At 42.4% G+C, this 23,069-nt stretch overlaps 2 protein-coding genes and 1 long non-coding RNA gene across 4 annotated transcripts in view; 2 read left to right on the top strand and 1 right to left on the bottom strand.

Annotated features, from left to right (window-relative positions):
• TPR (translocated promoter region, nuclear basket protein) overlaps nt 1-22,255 on the top strand; it is a 52,678-nt gene extending 30,423 nt beyond the window's left edge. The window contains exons 33-50 of one of the 2 annotated variants that reach the window (XM_035121592.2): nt 14-219; nt 1,665-1,726; nt 2,594-2,802; nt 3,734-4,006; nt 4,258-4,406; nt 6,060-6,143; nt 6,620-6,811; nt 7,581-7,715; nt 7,994-8,084; nt 9,270-9,448; nt 13,259-13,327; nt 14,195-14,286; nt 14,688-14,791; nt 15,616-15,711; nt 17,763-17,919; nt 19,840-19,958; nt 20,887-20,976; nt 22,055-22,255. In XM_035121592.2, the coding sequence (XP_034977483.1) occupies nt 14-219; nt 1,665-1,726; nt 2,594-2,802; nt 3,734-4,006; nt 4,258-4,406; nt 6,060-6,143; nt 6,620-6,811; nt 7,581-7,715; nt 7,994-8,084; nt 9,270-9,448; nt 13,259-13,327; nt 14,195-14,286; nt 14,688-14,791; nt 15,616-15,711; nt 17,763-17,919; nt 19,840-19,958; nt 20,887-20,976; nt 22,055-22,104 (2,357 nt within the window). In that variant the 3' untranslated portion in view covers nt 22,105-22,255. Of the gene's footprint in view, nt 1-13; nt 220-1,664; nt 1,727-2,593; nt 2,803-3,733; nt 4,007-4,257; nt 4,407-6,059; nt 6,144-6,619; nt 6,812-7,580; nt 7,716-7,993; nt 8,085-9,269; nt 9,449-13,258; nt 13,328-14,191; nt 14,287-14,687; nt 14,792-15,615; nt 15,712-17,762; nt 17,920-19,839; nt 19,959-20,886; nt 20,977-22,054 lie in introns of both variants that reach the window. The other variant, XM_035121591.2, reaches the window with a different exon arrangement.
• LOC132592424 (uncharacterized) lies at nt 17,926-18,954 on the top strand. Its single transcript, XR_009557863.1, has 2 exons — nt 17,926-18,098; nt 18,358-18,954. It is a non-coding gene; the product is annotated as an uncharacterized LOC132592424 (long non-coding RNA).
• Nucleotides 22,256-22,285: 30 nt separating the features above from the next.
• The window catches only part of PRG4 (proteoglycan 4), a 42,250-nt gene continuing 41,466 nt past the window's right edge, over nt 22,286-23,069 (bottom strand). Inside the window, exon 13 of the mRNA XM_035123562.2 lies at nt 22,286-22,419. Within this exon, the coding sequence (XP_034979453.2) occupies nt 22,316-22,419 (104 nt within the window). The 3' untranslated portion in view covers nt 22,286-22,315. The remainder of the gene's footprint in view (nt 22,420-23,069) is intronic.

Below are 23,069 nucleotides of genomic sequence, written 5' to 3'. Positions count from 1 at the left end.
TACTTTAATTAAGGTGCGAAGGAACAGCTGACCAAAGAAAGCGAGGAGTGGAAACAAAAGAGCGGTGCACTGGAAGAGCAGAAGACTGAGTTGGAAGTGCGGATGAGCGCACTTAAATCGCAGTATGAAGGCCGCATTTGCCGCCTAGAGAGAGAGCTCCGAGAGCAGCAAGAGAGGCACCACGAGCAGCGAGATGAGCCAGCAGAATCTACCAATAAGGTAGGGACGTGGGTGGCGCCGTGGTCTAAACCACTAAGCCTCTTGGGCTTGCCGATCAGAAGGTCAGCGGTTCGAATCCCCGCAACAGGGTGAACTCCCGTTGCTGTCCCAGCTCCTGCCAACCTAGCAGTTCGAAAGCACACCAGAGCAAGTAGATAAATAGGTACCGCTGCAACGGGAAGGTAAACAGCGTTTACATGTGCTCTGGTTTCCGTCACGGTGTTCCGTTGCGCCAGAAGCCGTTTAGTCCTGCTGGCCGCATGACCCGGAAAGTTGTCTGTGGACAAACGCCGGCTCCCTTGGCCTGAAAGCGAGATGAGCGCCACAACCCTATAGTAGCCTTTGGCTGGACTTAACTGTCCAGGGGTCCTTTACCTTCTTTTTTTAAAAAAACTGATAAGGTAGACCAGTGGTTCCCAACAGGTGGTCCGCGGACCCCCAGGGGTCCGCGAGCTATGCCAGAGGGATCCGCAAGATGCTATTAGAATAAAAAATAAAATATATTTCGTATGATAACAGATTTTTTGTTTTGGCCGCTTCCTGCATGAGCAGAGTCTAGCGCAAAACTAGAATTAGATAGAGGCAGTAGTTCTGCTGTATGCCGTTAGGTGGCGCTTTACAAACACTACTGTTTTGCAAAGAGGCAGCGTGCGCATTCTACTAAGGCTCACCTCCCCAAGATGCTTTGCGCGTGTCGGCTTCATTTGTGCGCTACTGCGCAGGTACTCTGTCTTCTCCATTCCCCTCCCTCCTCCCTGGCGCGCGCTGCCTCTTTGCAAAACAGTAGTGTTTGTAAACAAAGCGTTGTTTTTCGCGGAAGCTACAGTTCGCGTAGTTAAAAATGGACCGTTGGTTAAAAAGTGGTTTGTTAAAACGACAAAGGCCTACAGATGAAGAGGAAGAACTGTAAAAAACGTATAGATATAAAATATAAAAAGTCTTAATTTGGCTCTCACTTTTTAATTTTAGGATTAGGAATTAATGGGGGTCCTTGTCACAATAGCGGCTCGATGAGGGGTCCTCGAGAAAATTTTGTTGGGAACCCCTGAGGTAGACAATTTGTGCAGCTCTAGTTTTGTAGTTTGATACCAAATTCCCATCCACTAAAGCTGCCACTACATCGGTTGTGGTGGTTGAGGGGTATGGATTTTGGAAGGTGGCATAGAATCATAGAATTGTAGAGTTGGAAGGGGCCCTAGGGGAAATCTAGTCCAACCTCCATGTCCATGTAGTCCATGACAGATGAAAATCCAACTTCTGCTTTAAAACTTCCAGTGAAGAATAGTCCACCGCCTTCTCAGAATTCATTGTCTCAATAAATAAAAACACAAACGTCAATATTCTGAGAATAATTCAGTAGAATGCAAGACTTAGGTGCTATTTCATACAATCATTTGCACTGATATTTTGAATCCTGTAGCTTACTGAAGCATTTTGTCCAATAGGCTCCAGAACAGCAGAGACAGATTACCCTTAAGTCAACTCCTGCTGCAGGTGACAGAGGAATGTGAGTTCTTGTGTTCATTCTTTCATACTCTCGATCCTTCCCACACTTGTTTTTTAAGCTGCTACTGGCACAGGGCGATACTAAATTAATTGTATGACAGTCATGCCGCAATACGAGTTTCCGACTTTCTGAGCTAGTGATATATTGTAGCTCCCCGGCCACTGGCAGCAGAGCTCACTTCCCACCTGCCGGCCTGTGCTCAAATTGTCTTGATCAGGTAAGAGGCGGGGGGTGGGGCTTTGTTAACTGCTCCACTGAAGGGTGGGCAGCCATTTAACAAAGCCCTCTCCTGGGGGCTTGATCAGCTGTGGGACTGGTAGACGGGAATGGGCTAATTGGGGAGCCTAGACATTTTATACATTATAGCCCCGTCTGTTCTACACATTAGGGATGCGGGTAGCACTGCAGTCTAAACCACTGAGCCTCTTGGGCTTGCCGATCGGAAGGTCGGCGGTTCGAATCCCCACAGTGGTAATGAGCTCCTGTTGCTCTGTCCCAGCTCTTGCCAACCTAGCAGTTCGAAAGTATACCAGCATGAGTAGATAAATAGGTACCGCTGTGGAAGGAAGGTAAACGGCATTTCCATGGGCTCTGGCACTCGTCACAATGTCCTATTGCACTGGTTTAGTCGTGCTGGCCACAAGACCTGGCAAGCTGTCAGCAGACAAACGCCAGCTCCCTCGGCCTGAAATCGAGATGAGTGCTGCAACCCCATAGTCACCTTTGACTGGATTTAACCATCCAGGGGTCCTTTACCTTTTTACCTTTACCTTTCTACACATTACTCCAGTGAAGACTGGTTACATTGTACTTATTTGCATATATTTAGAATAATATCTAACACATACAACTTTGTCTTTTATCTAGTGCTAGTACTTCAGATCCACCGACAGCCAACATCAAACCAACTCCTGTTGTATCTACTCCAAGCAAAGTGACAGCAGCTGCAATAGCTGGGAACAAATCGACCCCAAGGGCCAGCATCCGCCCAATGCTGACTCCAACAACTGTCACAAATCCTACATCTACCCCAACAGCCACAGTTATGCCAACAACACAGGTGGAAACTCAGGAAGGTACATTACTGATCAAAAGGCTTAACATGGTATATGCTGGATAGTAATTTTTTTTATGTGTAATTTCTAGGATTCTATGGGCCACTGCATCAGAAGCATTAGAACACAGAGGCATATTTTGCCTCCTGTACTGTTTGTGAGGCCATTCAATTCATAAAGTGAGGAAACTCTTCTGATGGTTGAGGTTGGGATTCGATAGAATGAACATTATAACATAAAGTGCTTTAGGTAGTGCTTTTTTCTGGGAGGATGCAGGGGGACACATATCCCTAAACATTTTGTGGATCTTTGTACTTTTGTCCATTTACTGTATTTATTTTTCCTGATTTGAATTATAAAATGGTGATTTTCTTGAGTCAAAATGAGAGTACACCAAATCACTTTTTAGAAGAAGAAAAAAAGCACTGGCCCTGGAGTGGAATGTTCATGGTTGCAATCCTGGTTCTTGGGATGTTCCTATATCAAGGATTTTGTGGAACCTCAGTGCTCTTTTTAAAAATGAAACCCTGAAAATCTATATTGCTTTTTGTAGAAATGGAAAACTTCCACTGTAGTTGCAAAAACCAATTTGAATTTTGAAAATGCCGAAGGGAAAGAAACAGGAAGTGAGGAACAGTACACAGAAATGCCTAGATCTGTTTGTCTTCTCAAAGGTAGTTAATAGAAAAGAATAATGCTGTAGTAGGCAGGCGATGGGTTTGTCATGTTCATTAAAGTAGCATGCATGTTAACTTCCATACAGCTGAAATACACAATTATGGTTTGTAGAAAGGACTGTCCCCTAGTCTATAGGTTGTGAAGCATTTCACTTGTTTCTGTTGTCAGTGCTGGGTACCAATCTGAACCGCAGGCCACAGCTATAGCTTTCTCATTTTTGAAAAAGTTGAATATTATGTGGCTGGAACTAACGGTTACAACAATTTTATTTCAGCTATGCAGTCGGAAGGACCAGTCGAGCATGTTCCAGTCTATGGAAGCACAAGTGGATCTGTGCGCTCCACAAGCCCCAATGTCCAGACTTCTCTCTCCCAGCCCATCTTGACAGTTCAGCAGCAAACTCAGGCGACAGCTTTTGTTCAGCCCACTCAGCAGAGCCATCCTCAGATAGAACCAGCCACTCAAGATCCATCCCCCACAATTTTGGAGGTGGTGCAGAGCTCACAGATAGAAAGACCGTCTACTTCGACAGCAGTATTTGTCACAGGTTGGTTAAATTTCCTAAATTAGAAGCATTAAGGGCTTTACCTGGCCAGTTTTGCTTCTGTAGACTTAGGGAAAGCACTAAATAATCTTTGGTTTTTATTTAAATATATAATTTTGAATTGGAAGAAATAATTTTAAAGTGCCAGCATCAGTCTTCAAGGTGCTCCTCAAAAAAAGAAAGCCACAATCATTTGTTTTTCTTTGTGTCTTGGGCAAAGTGTGTTTTGAATTTAATGAAATTTTCTCCTTAAGTTTCAGCTACACCAAGTTCTTCTTTACCCAAACGCTCCCGGGAGGAAGAAGATGATAGCACAGTTGAAAACTCGGACCAAATTCCTGAGGAGATGGTTGATATGCCTATTGCAAAGAAAATGAGAAGTGTTCAAAGAGTTGGGCCAGAGGTTTGTAAGAAGAACAGTTGTGTTTGGTTATAGGTATTGCAACTGGGCTAGGAGAAGAGGGGAAACTGCCCCAGAAAGCTGGCTTTTAAAAGCTCTGAAGCATTTGGAATGGTCGGTGACAAACCTGTCACATCACCCAGTGTCAAACACAATTGGCAGGTTCTGTTGGCTAGGTTGGGTTGTTCTGCTCGTATTTGACTGCAGGCTTCTCATTTTTAGTGTGCAAATTTCCATGATACCTGTATGGTGTGTGCAAACCTTCACTGGGTCAAACGAGAAGTGATGTGAATTGTGTGCACATTTTTTGTTACGTAAATATCAGGTGCTGAGGAAAGGCTGAGCAGCGTTGGGAATGGGGGACGGGGAATTTCTCCCTTCCGTTGCCTTGACAAAAATTCCCTCTTCAAAGCTGCTATTTCCATTTCCGAGAGATATTTCATTGCCACCAATGAAGGCTTCCTTAGAAATGCAGGTAGCAGCTGTAGAGACAGGATCCTTGGTCAGGAACTTGGTCACGAAAGAGCCCTGAGGCTGCTCATCTTTGCCCCGATCTTCTATGTACATGCCAAATAACATGCAATTTGAATTACATTCATGGAATTAACACCACGTCTACTTTGGTCCAGAGATACCTAAACATCGTACTTGGTGTCTTTTCAAATGTAATACTTTTCACCAGGGCCGTCTTAAGGTCATCAGGCGCCCTGGTGCAGGGATCCCTCGTCGCCGCCCCCCACTCTTTTTTTTTTTAAAAAAAGGAAAACTCTTACCTGGTGTGCCGGGCAGCGGGAGCCTCACAGTGGCCCCCGTGCCTCACAGCGTGCCACGCTGTGCTGGAGGCCGCCCGCCTGTCCGATGCCGGATTGAGTGGGGGAGGGGTGCCGCTGCTCTGCGCGGCCTTCCTCCCTTCTCCCAGCGGGCCGGGGTGGCTGAGCAGGCTGGGCTGTGCCGGGTTCCTTCCCGCCAACAGGGCGCTGTGTTTCAGTGGTAGAGGTGCTGCCATGTGGCGTCGCTTCTACCAATGAAACGCAGTGCCGGGGTGAGGGATGACCCTGGCGCTGCAGAGCGGAACAGGGTCCTAGTGCCCGTGTTCCATTCGCTTACCTCCCTGCTCTCCCGGCGCGGCTGGTGGAGGGAAAAGGGAGGCCGCCGGGCAGCTCCCCCACTTGCTGGGGCGCCCGTCGGCGCCCCCTGATCGCCCAGGCGCCGTGGAGTCAATGGGCGAGCCAGGCCTGCTTTTCACTGAAATCATGACACACTTTCAGCTGCCAGACATCAAATAATGAGTAATCAAGTAGCTGCAGGTCAAACGATCTATTTTGAGCAAGGCCTTAGTGTAAATAAGAATCACATTTGTGCAATAGTGAACTATGGAAGATGTGAAAAATCCTCTTCTTGTTAATTGGGTTTTTATTCTTGTTGTTCTGTTCATAATTACATAGGATGTAAAGCATTGACTTTAGAGTGAATTTTGAGTTGGTTCTCGTAGATAGGTGGAACAGTTGCTTAAAGATTTGCTGCTGTCTATTTGCCTTGTACGGTGAAGAAACTCAGGTAGAACATTATATGCATGGCACGCATTGCAGGTGATCTTGACATTTTCCCCATCATCTGTCACTTAAATTCGTGTAACAAATTGACGTCATGTTTCAGGAGGAAGTGACTGCAGAAGAAAGCACAGATGGAGAAATAGAAACTCAAGCCTACAATCAGGATTCTCAGGATTCCATTGGAGAAGTAAGCAAGTCTTCCTCAAACCAGAGGAACATTTTGCATCTCATGCATATGTCATGGGAGGATTCTGACCTTCATTGGTGGTGTGAGCTGCTGCTGCTGCTGCTTCTGGAGCTTAGAGACCAACTAAGTTTGTCATTGGTATGAGCTTTTGTGTGCATGCACACTTCTTCAGATATGGAAATATATCAGATATCTGAAGAAGTGTGCATGCACACGAAAGCTCATACCAATGACAAACTTAGTTGGTCTCTAAGGTGCTACTGGAAGGAATTTTTTTTATTTTGTTTCAAATAGGATCCTGAGTATTGACATGCTCCTTTTAAGTCTTTCTGGTTGGCAGACTAGAAATTCTGGCTCAAAATTGGATCACATAGACTTTTTTATATAATATCAGCATATGGCAAATAGCTATAAATCCTGGAGGTACTCCTCCTGTTGGCATTACTTTGGGTTTTATTAGATTTGTCTTGACTTAGGGTGTAACACAAGGGGACTATACTCCCATGGAAGACAGTGAGGAGACTTCTCAGTCCCTACCAATAGATCTTCAGTCAGATCAGCAGAATACAGCATCGTCCCAGGATGGCCAGGGCAAGAGAGATGATGTCATTGTTATCGACAGCGACGATGAAGAGGATGAGGATGAAGAAAACGATGGCGAAGCAGAAGTATGTGTGTGTGTGTGTTTTGTAAAATAAAAATGATGTCTCTACCCAGCATAAGTTGCTACTCACTCGTTGCACATAAATTACTAGGGCTCTACAGTCTGAGGTTTTTTGAGAGTGTTTGATATTGGTTGTGGGTTGTTGTTGTTGTTTTGCATTCACTGTAAATGTGTGTATTGCACATCTTAAAATGCCTTAGACTAGCAGATGAGTCCTTTTTTTTCTAGGCCAATAAGGCAGTTCACCTTAAACTCTATATCTTCGGTGCACACCAAGAAAAAGAAGGCTGTGTATTTTAAAATATTTACTGTTCCCCTAAGCGTTAAATATTTACTACCTGAATCGGATATAGTTTGCAGATAATGTAAAATGATATTTTGGTTTCCCTCCCCCCCCTTTTTTAAAATAAAAAATACAGTTCTTGATTATTATCAGGTACCTAGGAGTCTGGAAGAGGGGTCTAGAGTTGTGTAGGTTGAGTACACCATGGCTGCAGCTGATGCCGCCATTAAAATGTATGAATTTGACTCAGATGCAGAAGGCAGCAACACTTTTGTACTCCTTACTCTAAGAGCATTTCCCCCTCACACACCGCAACCGAGGACCAAAACTTCTAAATCCCTGTTAATAATCCGCAGCTCCGTGCAAGAGCCCAGTCCTGTTTCATTCCTCACACTGCGTCCCACTTTTCTTCATACAAAAAAGGAAATGATTGTGAGCAAATTTTTAAAATGGGCCTGTTTAATTTCTCAAATGTTAATTGTTGCATTAGGAGTATGAAGACGAGGAAGAAGATGACGAGGATGATGAAGATGAAGACACAGGAATGGGTGATGAAGGTGATGATAGCAACGAAGGCACTGGGAGCGTTGATGGCAATGATGGCTATGAAGCGGACGATGCAGAGGTAAAAACAGCAGGCAAAATTGTATGTTTGGCGTTGACCAGGTCGTTGTCATGCTTAAACTGAGAGTGCGTCTAGTTTGATCCCAAGGAGAAAATGTTTCTCAAAGCAAATGGAAGACGAGAGGTAGTTGCGGGAATAGCAATGTAGGTTGTAGCTTGCTGGCTGGTTTAAAGCACAGCAGATAGTTTGTGAGGTTAAAAGGAGGGATTGTAAAATCTTAAAGAGAAAGTAATTTAAGAAGCTGTCAATACCGCGGATCTTCTGATGGTCTGTTTCAGGGGACTGATGGAATGGACCCCAGTACAGAAACGGAAGAGAGCATCGCTGGAGGGGAAAGCAGCCAGCGAGCAGCTGACTCTCAAAATTGTGGTATAGCTCATTTTCACTGAATTCTGTGTTTCTGGGGTTGCAGGGGCAGAGGAAGGAAAGGAAGCAATGTGTCCTGTTGTAATTCCGCTTTGACAAAAAGTCGGTCCTTTTCCCAGCTTCCGTTTTGCTGGTAATGAAATGAAACAAAGTTCATTGCAGCAAACAGGGTGGACTTTGGGCTTTTCAAATTTCAGCGGCGCCCTGTGCAAGGCCCAAATTTGGCGCCTTTCGTTCTGTTCGATTCACTATGTCATAATTGCGACACCCCTACCCTGCAGCTCACCTCCCCCCCGGCTCCGCGCCCTGTGCAGTGGAATCGGTCATTGTGCCCTATATCTTTTTTCTTTCTTTTATAAAAGTTTGACTTACTTCCCCCTCTTTTTGCAGTTCCTTAAATTTATTTTTCAATATCTTCTGCATATCCAAATTCATTTAATTTGCTCATTTAATTATCTACTTTGAATATATACTCGTATGAAACTGCAGGTTATTACAATAATCCTGCCAATGTTTTTATCCATTTGCCATTTATCTGTAAATATTCAATAAACCATTTTCATTCTTTTATTTAAAAAAGTTTGTTGTCTTGATTTCTTATTCCTCTAGTAAGTTCTGCCATTTCTGCATATTCCATCAGTTTTTGTATCCATTCTTCCTTTGCTGGGACTTCTGCTTCTTTCCATTTTGGGGCAAGTTGCATTATTGCTGCTGTAGTAGCGTATATAAATAATTTTTTATATAATATAGGTAGTTCTGTCCCTATAATTCCCAAAAGAAAAGCTTCTTCTTTTTTTCCAAAGATTTATTTTGAACATCCTTTTCAGTTCATTATATATCATTTCCCAGTAAGCTTTATCCTTACTACAAGACCACCACATATGATTAAAAATATCATTCTTTCTCTTTACATTTCCAGCACTTGTTTGATTTAGATTTAGACATTTTTGCCAGTGTTAGATACCAACAATATATCATTTTCATATTAAACCGTAACATGCTGTAAATTTTATATCCATATTCCACGACGCCCTATCAAACACTCTTGAAAAACCTCACTGCAGCAAATGGATGAGTGAAAGGGCTAGAAATGATTCGCTAGAAATGAGTGAAAGGACTAGAAATGATTCGCTACAGAGTTTGGGGTTACAAATGCCTTTTTCTAAACATACATTTATTTGTTACAAGGTGACGGGAGCGCAGGCGCAGCAGAGTCTACATTTTCTCAGGAAAGCCCCAGGGAACAGCAGCCAACATCTGCTTCGGAGAGACAGACACCACGCCCACCTCGACCTCATCCCTTGCCCCCACGACTGACTATTCATGCTATTCCTGCTCCACCGCAGGAGCTGGGGCCACCAGTACAGGTATGGAGACCACTTGGACGCTGAATTTTATTTTGTGCATTTGGCAAATTGTTCTTAGGTGGATCCTCTTCAGCTGAAATATGAGCATTTATAAATTGTGGCATTTATATATTGCCATACCTGGATATGTTTGATCTTGCCCTTAAATCTGGTAGTTGCTTTGTGAGCAGTACAAGTGTTCAGGAATATAACAACAACAACATTTTTTTAAAAATTTATACCCTGCCCATCTGGCTAGGTCTCCCCAGCCACTCTGGGCAGCTCCCAACAGAATATTAAAAACACGATAAAGCATCAAACATTAAAAACTTCCCTAAAGAGGGCTGCCTTCAGATCTCTTCTAAAAGTCAGATAGTTGTTTATTTCCTTGACATCAGATGGGAGGGCGTTGCACAGTGTGGGCGCCACTGCCAAGAAGGCCCCCTGCCTAGTGGTGGATGGGTGTTTTGAAATTGTAACCCATTTAAAAACTACAGGCCAATTTCTCTATTAAATATAGATTACAAAATTTTTACTGGCATACTATCAAATAGACTAAAAAATTTCTTGAGCAGAATAATAGATAGAGACCAGGCAGGCTTTCTCCCCCAAAGGCAAATAAAAGACAATATCAGAACAATTATAGATCTTCTGGAATATGTTGATATGAAACCAGGCCTCGAAATCGCAATGCTACTTGTCGATGCGGAAAAGGCATTCGACAGTGTATCCTGGCCTTTTATGATTAATGTATGCGAAAATTTAAAATTGGGAAACAAAATTCTAAACGGAATAAGAGCAATATATAAAGAACAAAAGGCAAAAATAATTATTAATAACGAAATTACTGGAGGTTTCAAAATCGAAAGAGGGACGAGACAGGGGTGCCCCCTGTCCCCCCTATTATTTATTATGGTAATAGAAACATTGTTAACGGCGTTAAGAAAAGACAAAGAGATAAAAGGTATTAACGTGGGGCCAATATGTTATAAGACGAAAGCTTTTGCAGATGATCTAATAATAGTTACAGAAGCGCCCCAAGAAAGTATTATGAAAGCGTTACTTAAGATGAAAGAATTCAGCAGGGTCTCGGGGTTCAAATTAAACAAAGAAAAATCTAAAATGTTAACAAAAAATATGAAGGAGAAAGACAACGAAGATTTAGTAAAGAAAACAGGAATCAAAATAGAGAAAAAAGTTAACTACTTGGGAATTTGGATCTCGAATAAAAACACCAACTTACTTAAAGACAATTATCTTAAAAAATGGAAAGAAATCAAAGACAGTATGGCCAAATGGAACAAATTAAGATTGTCAATCTGGGGACGAGTCTCAATGATAAAAATGGTGGTTCTACCAAAAATAATGTTCCTCTTTCAAAATATCCCAATAATTTTGGGACTTAGACATTTTAAAGACTGGCAGAAGGACCTAGCTGACTTCATCTGGCAGGGCAAGAAAGCCAGAATAAAAATGGAAAATCTAATAAAACCAAAGGATAAAGGAGGATTGGCGCTCCCAGACCTGAAGAGGTACTATGAAGCAGCCTGCTGGAGCTGGCTCAAAGAATGGATGCTTCTTAATAACACAGAAATTTTGAATATTGAGGGATGGGACAAGGTTTTCGGGTGGCATGGCTACCTATGGTATGGGAAGGCACAGGCACATAAAGGATTTAAAAACCACATCTTGAGGAAAGCTTTGCTCGAGGTGTGGGATAGAACTAAAGAAAAGATTACGAATAAACTACCCGGATGGGTATCCCCAGTAGAGGCTAATGCCATGCTGAGGTGCAACAAGAAAAAACTGTGGCCGACCTACAGAGAATTGATAGAAAATAAAGAAGGGACCACCAACCTAAAAAAATACGAGGATCTAAAATTATTAGGGATAAGCTGGTTAGAATTTTTCCAATTGAAGGCTACATACGATAAAGATGTTAAATCACGGGGAATTAATACTCAAATAACTAAATTTGAAAAGGAAATATTATTTAATAACGATAAGATCATAGCAAAAGTTTACAAGCTGCTAGGTGAGAGTGAGCAGGAAGAAGAAAAAAAAGGGACATGGCTAAGAAAATGGGAACAAGACCTAGGTTATGAAATACCACATGAAAACTGGGAAAAATTTTGGTCAAAAGATATAAATTTTACTGCTTGCTATACGTTGAGAGAGAATTATATAAAGATGCACTATAGGTGGTATATGGTCCCGGAAAAATTGGCTAAGATAAACAAATTTCTAAGTAACAAATGCTGGAGATGCAATGCAGCCTCCGGCAGTTTGTTTCACATATGGTGGACATGCCCGATGATTAAAAATTTTTGGGAAGCAATTCATGAGGAAATCAAAAAACTACTAAAAACCTCATTTGTAAAAAAAGCAGAAATGTATTTATTAGGCATTTTGAATAATAACATACCGAGTGAAAAAAAAAGTATTTTTTTGTACGCCTCAACGGCTGCAAGATTGCTAATAGCCAGCAATTGGAAGAGTACTAACATCCCATCTAAAGGACAATGGGTTGACAAAGTGTGTGAGTACTTAGAGCTAGCAAAACTAACGGATATAATCCATCAAAAACCCAAAAACAAAGTTAGAAAACAATGGGAATGTTTAAATGAATACCTGGGGAAATATGGCAAGGGGACAAAAATTCGGTTGTGCCTCGAATGATCTTGTCGGACGTGAGAACTGGAATTAGAAGACTTGTAAACTGACTACTGATATAACTACGATATTTACAAAAAGACAGACTACGTACTACGATTGTAACTGTACGAAGAAGCGGTGGAAGTAGTGACTTACCTGTTTGGACTTACCTTTTTTCTTCTTGTATTTCTTGGGACTCCTCTCTTTTTCTTTTTGAGTCTCAACGTTCTTGTTAACTCTTTTCTATTTCTTTTTATTCTACCTTATCTATATATCCATTTTCCTTTTTCCTTTTTTCTTTTCCTTTCCCTTTTCTCTTCCCTTTTTATTTCTCCTGTTTTTTTTCTTTTTCTCCCTTTTTCTTTTTTCTTTTTCCTTTTTTTTTTGCAAACTCTATGAATTCTTGTGATGAATTGTGGTTAAGCTTATATAAATGCAATGATGATTGTTATCTGTTATGGTTTTTATTCATGTAAATCAATAAAGGTTTTTCTAAAAAAAATAAAAAATAAAAAATAAACTAAAAAGAAAACCCAAAACCTCATAGCATTTTCTTCACAGTGGTAAGAGCAATGGTCTTTATTCTTTTCTTTTAAATCAAAATACAACATCATGTCAGTCCAAGACAATAGATTATATAAGTGAACGCTCGTAACCACTTAGGATTGTTGCTGTTTATAAAATCTTTTGTTTTAGAAGGAGGACAAGCATTGCAGTTGCTTGCCCAGAGTCCTAGATTCTCTTTGCAAATCCATCTGTATCTCCTAAGAGGAAGGTGCCGTTTGTCTGCTGGGATGGCTCAGCTAGTAAAACTTGAGACTCTCAATCTCAGGGTTGTGGGTTTGGGAAAAAGATTCCTGCATTGCAAGGTTGTTAGACTAGGTGATCCTCATGCTCCCTTCCAACTCTACAATTCTACTCTATAAGAATGAAAGCAAACCAGGGCATGTTTGCCTGCCGTGGTTTTCCTTTTCATGGTCTATGATGGGAAGCTGTTCTGCCACTCCTGTTTGCTTTTATGTGGTGCCATTGGTATACTCAGTTTAAGGGGGTGGTCATCATAAGGGAATTTAAAGGAGCCAGCTATTAAGAGCTTGGGGTGTATTTGGCCAGTGGCCCTGAGGGTGCCCCACCTAAATGTGTACTGAAGCGTTTGGCATTTTCTTGAACGTACAGAGAATCCAAATGCCGCGGAGGCAGTCTGTAGGACGTGGACTTCAGCTAACCCCTGGCATAGGTGGCATGGTAAGTAGTACAGTTTCTAAACATTTTCTGCTATGGGTACAACTGAAACTTCAGTTAATCAAGATTGTGTGATGAGCCGTTTCTATTACATGTAGGGAGCATTTTAGAAAGAACTGAGTAGCCACATGGTAGCCTCCTACCCTCAACAGACCACATTATTCAGATTAATAATCCAATTATTAATGATGCAGCTAAAAAAGCAGGATGTTTCTACAATAATGTGTTTGCTCCTTCAGCACAAAGTCTTGCACCTTTCCTTTGAAATACTGTCCTTGAAAGTACTTGTCAGCTGAATTTTCACGTTTCGGTTATTCCTCAGAATATGGATTGGGCATATACAGTGGTACCTCGACTTACAAAGACGATCCATTCCGCGGCCATCTTCGTAAGTCGAGGTTTTTGGATGTTGAAGCGCCGCTTCAACATCCAAAAGACTTCTGGGGTTGTCAACTTTGGAAGTCGAAACCTTCGGAAGTCGAAGCATTCAGATGTCGAGGTATGACTGTATACAGAAATTGGACGTCATTTTATTACACCGAGCGAGATATTAAGAGGGGCTGGCTGTTTAAAAATGTGTAGTAATAGGAGTACGGTCATACTTTGGATGCCTTGGTACTTGGAGGTTTTGGCTCCTGAACACTGCAAACCCGGAAGTGAGTGTTGCGGTTTGCGAACTTTCTTTGGAACCCGAATGTCCCAACGGGGCTTCCAATTGGCTGATGGAGCCTCCTGCAGCCAATCTGAAGCCGCGCTTTGGTTTCCGAACGTTTTTGAAGTTGAAGCGACTTCCAGAACTGATTCCGTTTGACTTCCAGGTGCGACTGTAGTTGTTGAGTTCACTTGTCATTTTAATGTCTTCTTCAGCAGCAGCACTTTTTTGATGATGAGGACAGGACTGTTCCAAGCACCCCAACATTGGTGGTACCTCATCGTACAGATGGATTTGCAGAAGCGATTCAGTAAGTGGCACCTTCAGTTACATAGTAATTACATAGTAATGATGTGCTATATGTAAGTCAAAATACCAAAAGAATTCCTTCCAGGGGCCTGGCCAGCAGTTTTCTCTAAACATTCTTGGGCAGCTTTACTCTGTTTCCACAGCACAACTTCTTCAAGTGTTTAGACATTCTCAGCATCTCTCCTCTTTTGAAGGATATGCATAAATTGTTTACTCAGTCAGCAAATGTTGGCCCTTACCCTTGGGAAGACTCGTATGGAAACACATCGCAGAAATAGGATGTCTGCTCCAGCAAACCACTGCCGTGCGGTTCCTTTGTTTGTTCCTTTTCTTCTTCCCCATTTATCCCACTAAGGGGCAGTAAACTTATGATTGATAAACTGACTGCAACTTTTCTTCTAGCTCCCCTCAGGTGGCTGGAGTTCCTAGATTCAGGTTTGGACCTATTGAAGACATGCCACAAACCTCCGGTCAGTCAGATCTCGGTCAGCTTGCATCACAAGGAGGTACAAATATTCACTCCTGTCTTTCTGTTGTATATTCAGTGGAGTTCTGGTTTGGTTCTTTGGTCCTTGAATTTTTTTTGTCTTTAAATTCCATTGTACAAACAGAAAGTGAATGCAAATTATCTCTACTTCTTGCTTTCAGTATGAAAGGGACACTGCGCTTTGAATCTCAATCATACAACTTGGGTTTGCCATGCAGCATAGAGCCTGCATGTTAGGGAGGAAAAACACCTTAAAACGCTACTCAAGGTGCACAGAACTAGCTGGGATGTTCTTTTGTTCCTGGCCAGTACCACATAAAAAATAAACTGGTTCAGATGATTCATTACTTTGGTGGCTAGATATTATTCTGTTCCCCAGTTTGGTGTTGCTGTTTAGTCATGTCCAACTCTTCGTGACCCCATGGACCAGAGCACGCCAGGCACTTCTGTCTTCCACTGCCTCCCGCAGTTTGGTCAAACTCATGTTCGTAGCTTCGAGAACACTGTCCAACCATCTCGTCCTCTGTCGTCCCCTTCTCCTAGTGCCCTCAATCTTTCCCAACATCAGGGTCTTTTCCAGGGAGTCTTCTCTTCTCATGAGGTGGCCAAAGTATTGGAGCCTCAGCTTCACGATCTGTCCTTCCAGTGAGCACTCAGGGCTGATTTCCTTCAGAATGGATAGGTTTGATCTTCTTGCAGTCCATGGGACTCTCAAGAGTCTCCTCCAGCACCATAATTCAAAAGCATCAATTCTTTGGCGATCAGCCTTCTTTATGGTCCAGCTCTCACTTCCATACATCACTACTGGGAACCGCAGTTTAACTTCTCTCAAATTGCTTGCAGGTTTAGGGATGTATGAAACACCACTCTTTCTTGCCCATGAAGAGGAATCAGGTGGTCGCAGTGTCCCAACAACTCCACTTCAGGTTGCGGCACCTGGTGAGTTTGGGGGATTTCCCTAATATCTTGATTCTACAGTTTGAGCATATAATGGTTGATAACCCTTGTTCTGATAGTCTTCCTGAAAATGCAGCTCTGTTGGGAACTGATCAGGTTGGTTTTACTGTACAGCTGCTTATTTAAGAAATGCATATAGTTACGCTTTTAACTTCCTCCTAAAAATGCCTTTCGTGTGGTTCCCAGGTAAGAGTCCAGGGCCAGCTCTCTTGCGAGAAATCGGTTGTAAGTGGGGAGGCAAGAATTCATAATCCAACACTCAAAATATAAAGCAGCGTTGGCCGACACCACATCCTTCAGATGCTGGATTCCAACTTTTAATGCTAGCCCCAGCTAGCACAGGGCAATGATCAGGGGTGATGGGAGTCGTACATATGTAGGGCGCCATGTTAGCTATGCCTGATGTTAAATACAGGCAACTCCCAGTTTATGTGTGGGTTATTTTCCAAGGCACCGCATAGTTATGTGAAATCGTGCATTTTTGAAACAGCATTGGGAAAGCCTGCAAACATCTGGAAACCCTTTAAAAAAACCAGTACAGTCATACCTCGGTTTGTGACCACCTCAGTTTGCGACCGCTTCGGTTTCGACCACCGCTGACCTGGAAGTGATTACATCCGGGTTCCGCGGCGCTCGGATGCGCAGAAGCGATCTGCGCAGCGTGCACAGAAGCGCTCTATCGGTGCTTTAAGCACGCGCAGAAGCATGCACCGGGGAGTGACCGATTCGGGGAGCGACCGGCTCCCCGGAACAGATTGCGGTCACAAACCGAGGTATGATTGTAGCACTTACCAGATGTCCAGCGGTCGATGCAAGGGCTCCTGGGATTGCACTTGCAAAGGCCCATGGGATTGCTAGGCGCTGTTTTTTTGCCCTTTCTGGGCTCTTTTAGGACTGTTTTTGCCATGTTTAAAGTCACTTCCAGGTTTGGCACGTGCTGTCACACGCCAGTTGGACACACATAGTTCGGTTGTTGCCTCTGTCAAATGGTCTTAAGGGGGGGGGGAGAACCCTGGGGAGGATGAGTAGCCTAAACGAAGGCCCGCTTGCACCTCTGGTCTCATCAGAGCTTCCTCTGTCCTCGTTGATGTCCCCTTCGAGCTCCGGGGAGGGTCTCCTCGTGAGTCATGTGGACTCTCCAGCTCTCTCCTGCCATTTCCAGGGCTGAATTAAATTACGAAAAAAAATTCCTGGCGCCACACCTAAGTGGGGGGGGGGGCACCTGTATAACAATCTCGTCTACAAAGTGTGATACCGTAATAATTGTTGGGATTACACTCCTCCCGAGCTGCAGATATGTAGATGTCTGTTTACATTCCGGCACAGATTGCTGGAGTCCGTGAGCGGAACCTCCGCTCTGTATTGCTTTTGTTTTTTAGTCTCTCTCCGAAAAGACTGAAAGGAGAGGAGACATGTTTTTCTTTGTCCTGATTTATGTATAATAAATGTGTAGTTTAGTATGTGTCCACAAGAAGAAGAAGAAATCCAATCACAGAACAATCTGAGAATGTGCTGGGAGCTTATGGCCACATGCTTAGATGCAAGGAAAGCATGAGAGGTTTCCAGGGGGATCAAAGACTCCAGTCTTCTCTGGGACTTTGGTGTCTCCCCACTTCCCAATATATTTCTCTCAAATCATGTGTTTCTATACATTCTTCCACAATCCAAACCTGCCTTTCCCCCACCACACACACCTAAAGAGTTCTACAAAGACATACCTGCATGGCGCATGAGACTCCCAAAGCCAAACACAGCCCACCAGCCGTATAATACTGTGACCTAACGGATCAGGCTATGGCAGGCTTTCCTGCCAGGCCTGTACTAACGTGAAGTGTGCTAGTTGCGAAATACAACATATAATTTAAAAAAATTACGAAGATATGTGTAGTATCCCACTTCAGGTTCGATTCATTCCCAAGCAAATGTGTATTTCTCGTGCTCAAAATTTGGGGGGGTGGGCGTTGCAGGGGTGGGGGAACGTATCATCCAAGTGTTAGATGGTTATAGTTGATTCTCTAATATTTTTTTCCAAGTGTCTGTGTTTACTGAAAGCTCCGCTGCTGATGCTTCTGAACATGCTTCCCAGTCTGTCCCAATGGTTACAACATCCACTGGTAACTTATCGACCACTTCAGAATCTGGTACAGGTGATGATGGCGATGAAGTTTTTGTAGAGGCAGAGTCAGAAGGGTAAGCTCAACCATTCAGTTATGACGATTCTTCACGTTGTGTCTGGCTTGAATGCAATCGTATCGAAATGCCTTTCTCCACATCAACTTGTTATCTTTTTCAACAACAAAAAAAAGAAAATTGAATATTTTCTGTCCCAAATGAAAACCTCTAAATTAAGTCAAACTAAGACCTAGGAGGTCCTGCCAACCTAGCAGTTCGAAAGCACGTCAAAATGCAAGTAGATAAATAGGAACCGCTACAGCAGGAAGGTAAACGGTGTTTCCATGTGCTGCTCTGGTTTGCCAGAAGCAGCTTTGTCATGCTGGCCACATGACCTGGAAGCTATATGCCGGCTCCCTCGGCCAATAATGTGAGATGAGCGCGCAACCCCAGAGTCGGTCACGACTGGACCTAATGGTCAGGGGTCCCTTTTACCTTCACCTTAAGACCTAGGAGGCTAGCTTTAAATCCTCACTGGTTGTTGTAAGGGTAATGGAAATCATGTATGTAAAGCTTTTTGAACTGCAGTGGAACCTTGGTTTTTTAATGTAATCCGTTCTGGAAGTCCGTTTGACTTCCGAAACATTCGAAAACCAAGGCGCAGCTTCCGATTGGCGCAGGCGCCCTGGAAACAACAGCTGACAACTGCATCGGACGTTTGGGTTCCGATAAATGTTCAAAAACAGGAAGAGTTGAGTACAGTACCAAGGCATTGGAGAACCAAGGTTCTACTGTACTATATAAATGTTCAGCATTGTGACTTTGTATGATGAACTGGTATTTCTGTTCCCTCATTTCACAAGGGGAGGTTTTAACTTCACATTTGAACTGCTTTCAGGCTGCAGTTCTTAAATGGAGTTGCCAGGGCAAGAGAGATAATTGCTTCCATCTGTATTATATTACCTCATGGCATGATTCTCAAAAATGGCAGTCAAACTGGTCTTGTTTGATTAGGGTATCGTTTGGCATTAAAGATGTTTAAAATGTATAGACGGCTCAAATTGAGAAGTGTAAGAAACTATTTGGCAGCAATAGTAAGCAGTACAGAAACTTTACACATACACACACACACACACACACACACACACACACACACCCCAAATATCATGTTTCTTTGGGTATTGCTAATACTTGGCAGCAGTGTGTCTTCAGTGCTGTTGTTGATAGATAAGCTCAATAATTTCCATGCGAAGCTTTCAGGCACAGATGCGTTAGAGCTTTTCTTTGGAAGCAGCAGCTCTTGCAAACATAAATATTTTTTGGGAGTGACACCCTGCTATATTTTTATTGGGTGCAATTAATCTTGAACACCTTTGATATCATGAACACCAGCAAAATAGTTGGAGGAACAAATGTAGCTGCAGAAAACCAGTAACAGAATATACCCAAGAGCAGACCTTTTAACGCTGCTGTGGTTCCAACCTCACACACTGAAACCTTCATTCACCCCACTGAAAGCCAGAACGCCACACATTTTGTAAGACTCTAGTGTGAACAAGAGACAGAACTCAGCATTTGGCTGTGGAAATGAAAAGCTGAGGTTACACAGGTAGCAGGAGCCTCGGTCCTTAATGCCAGGATCCTTATCAGTGAATCCCTCGTAGTGAACCTCTGTTCAAATGGTGTCCCACAAATTCTCCCTTCACATATACACCCTTCGTATTTCCTAGTACATAGATACTGCATTTCTAGAGATTTCATCACTGAATCTTTGTCACCTTGTACCATTGCTAGTTAGTGAGCACGAGGATTTAAGCATGATGCGCTTTCAGATTAAATAAAAGAGCTAGAAAGGGAGTTCACTTCTGTTCTTGGTCATGTCGAACCCCTTAACTGTGGAAAGAAGTTTGGAGATGGGGAACTCTGCTATACAATTTCCTGTGCCATCTTGAGATTTTGACTAGTAAATTCATTGTGTGTCTCCCCATTTTACTTTAGAATTACTTCAGAGGTTGGTCTAGAAATAGACAGCCAGCAGGAAGAAGAATCATCTCAAGCTCCTGATGAGTCAGATCTCCCATCCACAAGTCAAGATCCTCCTTCTAGTTCATCTGCAGGTAGGGTTCGGTTCCATCAAATCTCAGTGGTCTGGATCAGGTTTTCTCAAAAACTTGGGTCTCCAGCTGTTTTGGGACTACAGCTCCCATAATCCCTAGCTAGCAGGGCCAATGGTCAGAGATAATGGAAATAGTAGTCCAAAAACAGCTGGAGACTCAAGTTTGGGAAACCCTAGTCTGGATAAAGTACTGTTGACCTTTCACTGATAGAGGTCTGCCAGTTTAGGATAGTTAAACCCCCAAGTTTGGTTCTTTTCTGTTTGATCTTCATATTTTCCTTGTCACTATTTTGTCTGCATCCATGGAGGAGAAATCACGGTCTGTTCAGTATGTGGAAGGAGGACATTCATCTGATCTTTCTAAGTGATAGAAAGGAGATCCAGATAAATACTGCAGGTTAAAAGGTCTAAATATCAGTGTAGAAAAGCCTAGGTCCTCAATCCTTCAAACCTTTGACCAGTAATTCTCCATCCTTCTGACCAGGCAATGTGCTTATAATTTTAAGCAACACCAGGAGTCTTTTGCTTTCCATTACTTTCAGTAAAAAAAACCTTAACACAGGCACCTGTGTGTGTTGTTGTTTATTAGTGGAGAACAGCCAACCCCCCATTTGCACCCTCACCCCCTTTATACCTGTTTTGGGGCCACTTCCAGGTCCACAGTGATGAACATGTAGACATCAATTGCTTGCACATAAAACGGTCGCTGCTAGCCATTAGCTAGCTAGCAACATGTAGAAGGTTGAGAGCCAATTTTTACTTTTTCCAGTTAGATATTTTATTTGCCTTCACAGATTTGAAGTATAAAACTGAAGTTAACAGCTTGCATGTTGAAAATCAGCCATGATTACACTTAACTTGCATGACAAAGTCAAATTATAGCCATGGCCTTACATTTCTTGTTTTGTCCCATACTGTTTCTTTTTCAGACACAAGCAGTAATCATCCGAAGCCTTTCCGGCGAGTTAGACTTCAGCCAACAACATTAAGAACTGGCCGTCAGTTCAACAGACAGAGGGGTAGGTGTCCTTCATTTCTTGCCCAGATGTGTTAAACTCTCTAGGATTGCAAATAAGTTTCCCTACCTGCTGTTAAGAAAAATGTATGTATTGCATAGTATTGCAGCCACCAAAACATGCAAGGGGGCTTATAGACATTGAATAATGAGGATTATTCACCCCAGAGACTTTTACAATATATATATATCAGCTAAGGTACTTGATTGACTTAAAAAGGAAAATAGCATAATTTAAAGTTGATCTGGTGGAATGTGGCGTTCTTATTAAACAGAGGTTCTCAAAGGGTCTGGCGATGGCAATTATGGCAGGAAGATTCAAGGACAATCAAAGAAACATTTAAACATTTCAGTGTAGTGTTGTATCAAAAGCATTATTATTATTTATTTGCAGAATATGAATAGATATCTTTTCAAAATGAGAGCAAGAGCATCGAGTGATACTGAGGACGATCCCAGTTGTGTTTTCCAATGTATTGCTTATAAATTTAAAAAATTTGATGTGGCAAGAGCAAATTTTTATTCTGAAAGTGTGGCCCAGAGATTCAAGTTAGAGAACCACCGTTATAAAGGGATGTGAGTGACAGTAGCTAGCAACAAATAAATATAAGAAACTCCTCAGTAGAACTTCGATCTCAAAAAGAAATGAGAATCTGAAAGCTCATACTAAAGAAAAGAAATAAAAAGAATTAAAGATCTTGTCAGAAGCAGTGTATTAATACTAAGTAATTGTTAGTATCAATATGCCAGTCAGTCCAAAGTGAACTGTTTCCATAGCCATTAGGCAGGAGTAAATTTAGTTGTCATAACGATTTCAAGGACCTAGAAAGGATTTCCGGCACAGCCTTCTGTTTCTGAATTGGTTAAAATAGGTGTAAATACTAGATTATGTATGGAGTACTTATTCCTTCTGGCTACGGGGATGCCATTCTGTACCCCCACATTACTCTCCCAAAAGACTTGTGGCAGGCAGGCAGTCTTTTGAAAGAATCCTTTAAAACTGATGTTAATGTAGTTAATAGCTAATAGCAGTTAATTGAAACAAAAGTATATATATTAACACTCTTCCTTTCCCTTTGCAGGTGTAACTCCTGGGGGCAGAGGAGGCCTGAACAGAGGCAATATTAATTAAATCTCAGTAGAAATTAAAACAGTGTATACTGTCTATCTAGTCTTGCTCTTACTTGCATTTGTGTAATGGCTGGCAAGCTTGAAGCAGGTTTTTTGTTTGTTTTAAACTTGGATCGATGTATGAATATTTCATTATGTCTTTTATTAATAAAAACTAGAGGAAATTGTCAAAACACAATGGTGTCTTTGTTTCAGCTCTTGGAGGTTCCAAATCACTCTAAAGGGCACTTGTACCAAGCTCCGGACACAGTCTGCCCGGTCTGTAGTGTGACTGGTCTTGCTATTCTGCTGCCCACGTCCACGCTGTAGTATTGATCTGTAAGGGGGAGAAATAAAGATAGAGTCTCATTCAAGTCTCAGAAGCGGGAAATCTTGACTTAAATGTGAATTCCTACTATCCACTGTCCTGCAGTGGAAGACAGATTCTACTGCAAATGCAATAGGTTCCTCAGACCTGTTGGTTAGTACTGTAGCCTTAAATCAAGCGCCAGCAAACCTTTTGGGTCTGCGGGCACATTTGGAATTTCAACACTGCATCGTGGGCAGCACCTCTGCACCCCTGAGAAAAGATGTGCACTCAGCCAGAAACGCCCTTCATTTTTCCAAGAGGTCTGTGTAAAACTCAGATCCAAGTCCTCTTGAATTTTCATGATTTTACACCGAATTACCAAAAAGACACAAAGTGTCTCAGTAAAAAATAACGGATGCAGCGATTGCTAGCAACCTTAGAAACATTGGTCCAAGAGGCACAAAAACCTCCTCGACCTTTATGATTTTTACAGAAGAGGACAACCAAACCACAGAACACACAGATGACCTATGTTTCGAAGGTGCTTTTGAGGGGATCCCTTGTAAAAATTAAGATGGAAAAAGACAAGTAGCATATGTCCGTTTCGTTATTAAACTGAACTGAAGAGTACAAAATTAATTTGTAAAAAGCAGCCTTAGATATTTTCCCGTCTTGAT

The sequence above is a fragment of the Zootoca vivipara genome, chromosome 7 (assembly GCF_963506605.1).
Source record: "Zootoca vivipara chromosome 7, rZooViv1.1, whole genome shotgun sequence".
Lineage (NCBI taxonomy): Eukaryota > Metazoa > Chordata > Lepidosauria > Squamata > Lacertidae > Zootoca > Zootoca vivipara.
The sequence above is the reverse complement of the archived record's forward strand: the minus strand, read 5'-3'. Positions and strand labels throughout refer to the sequence as shown.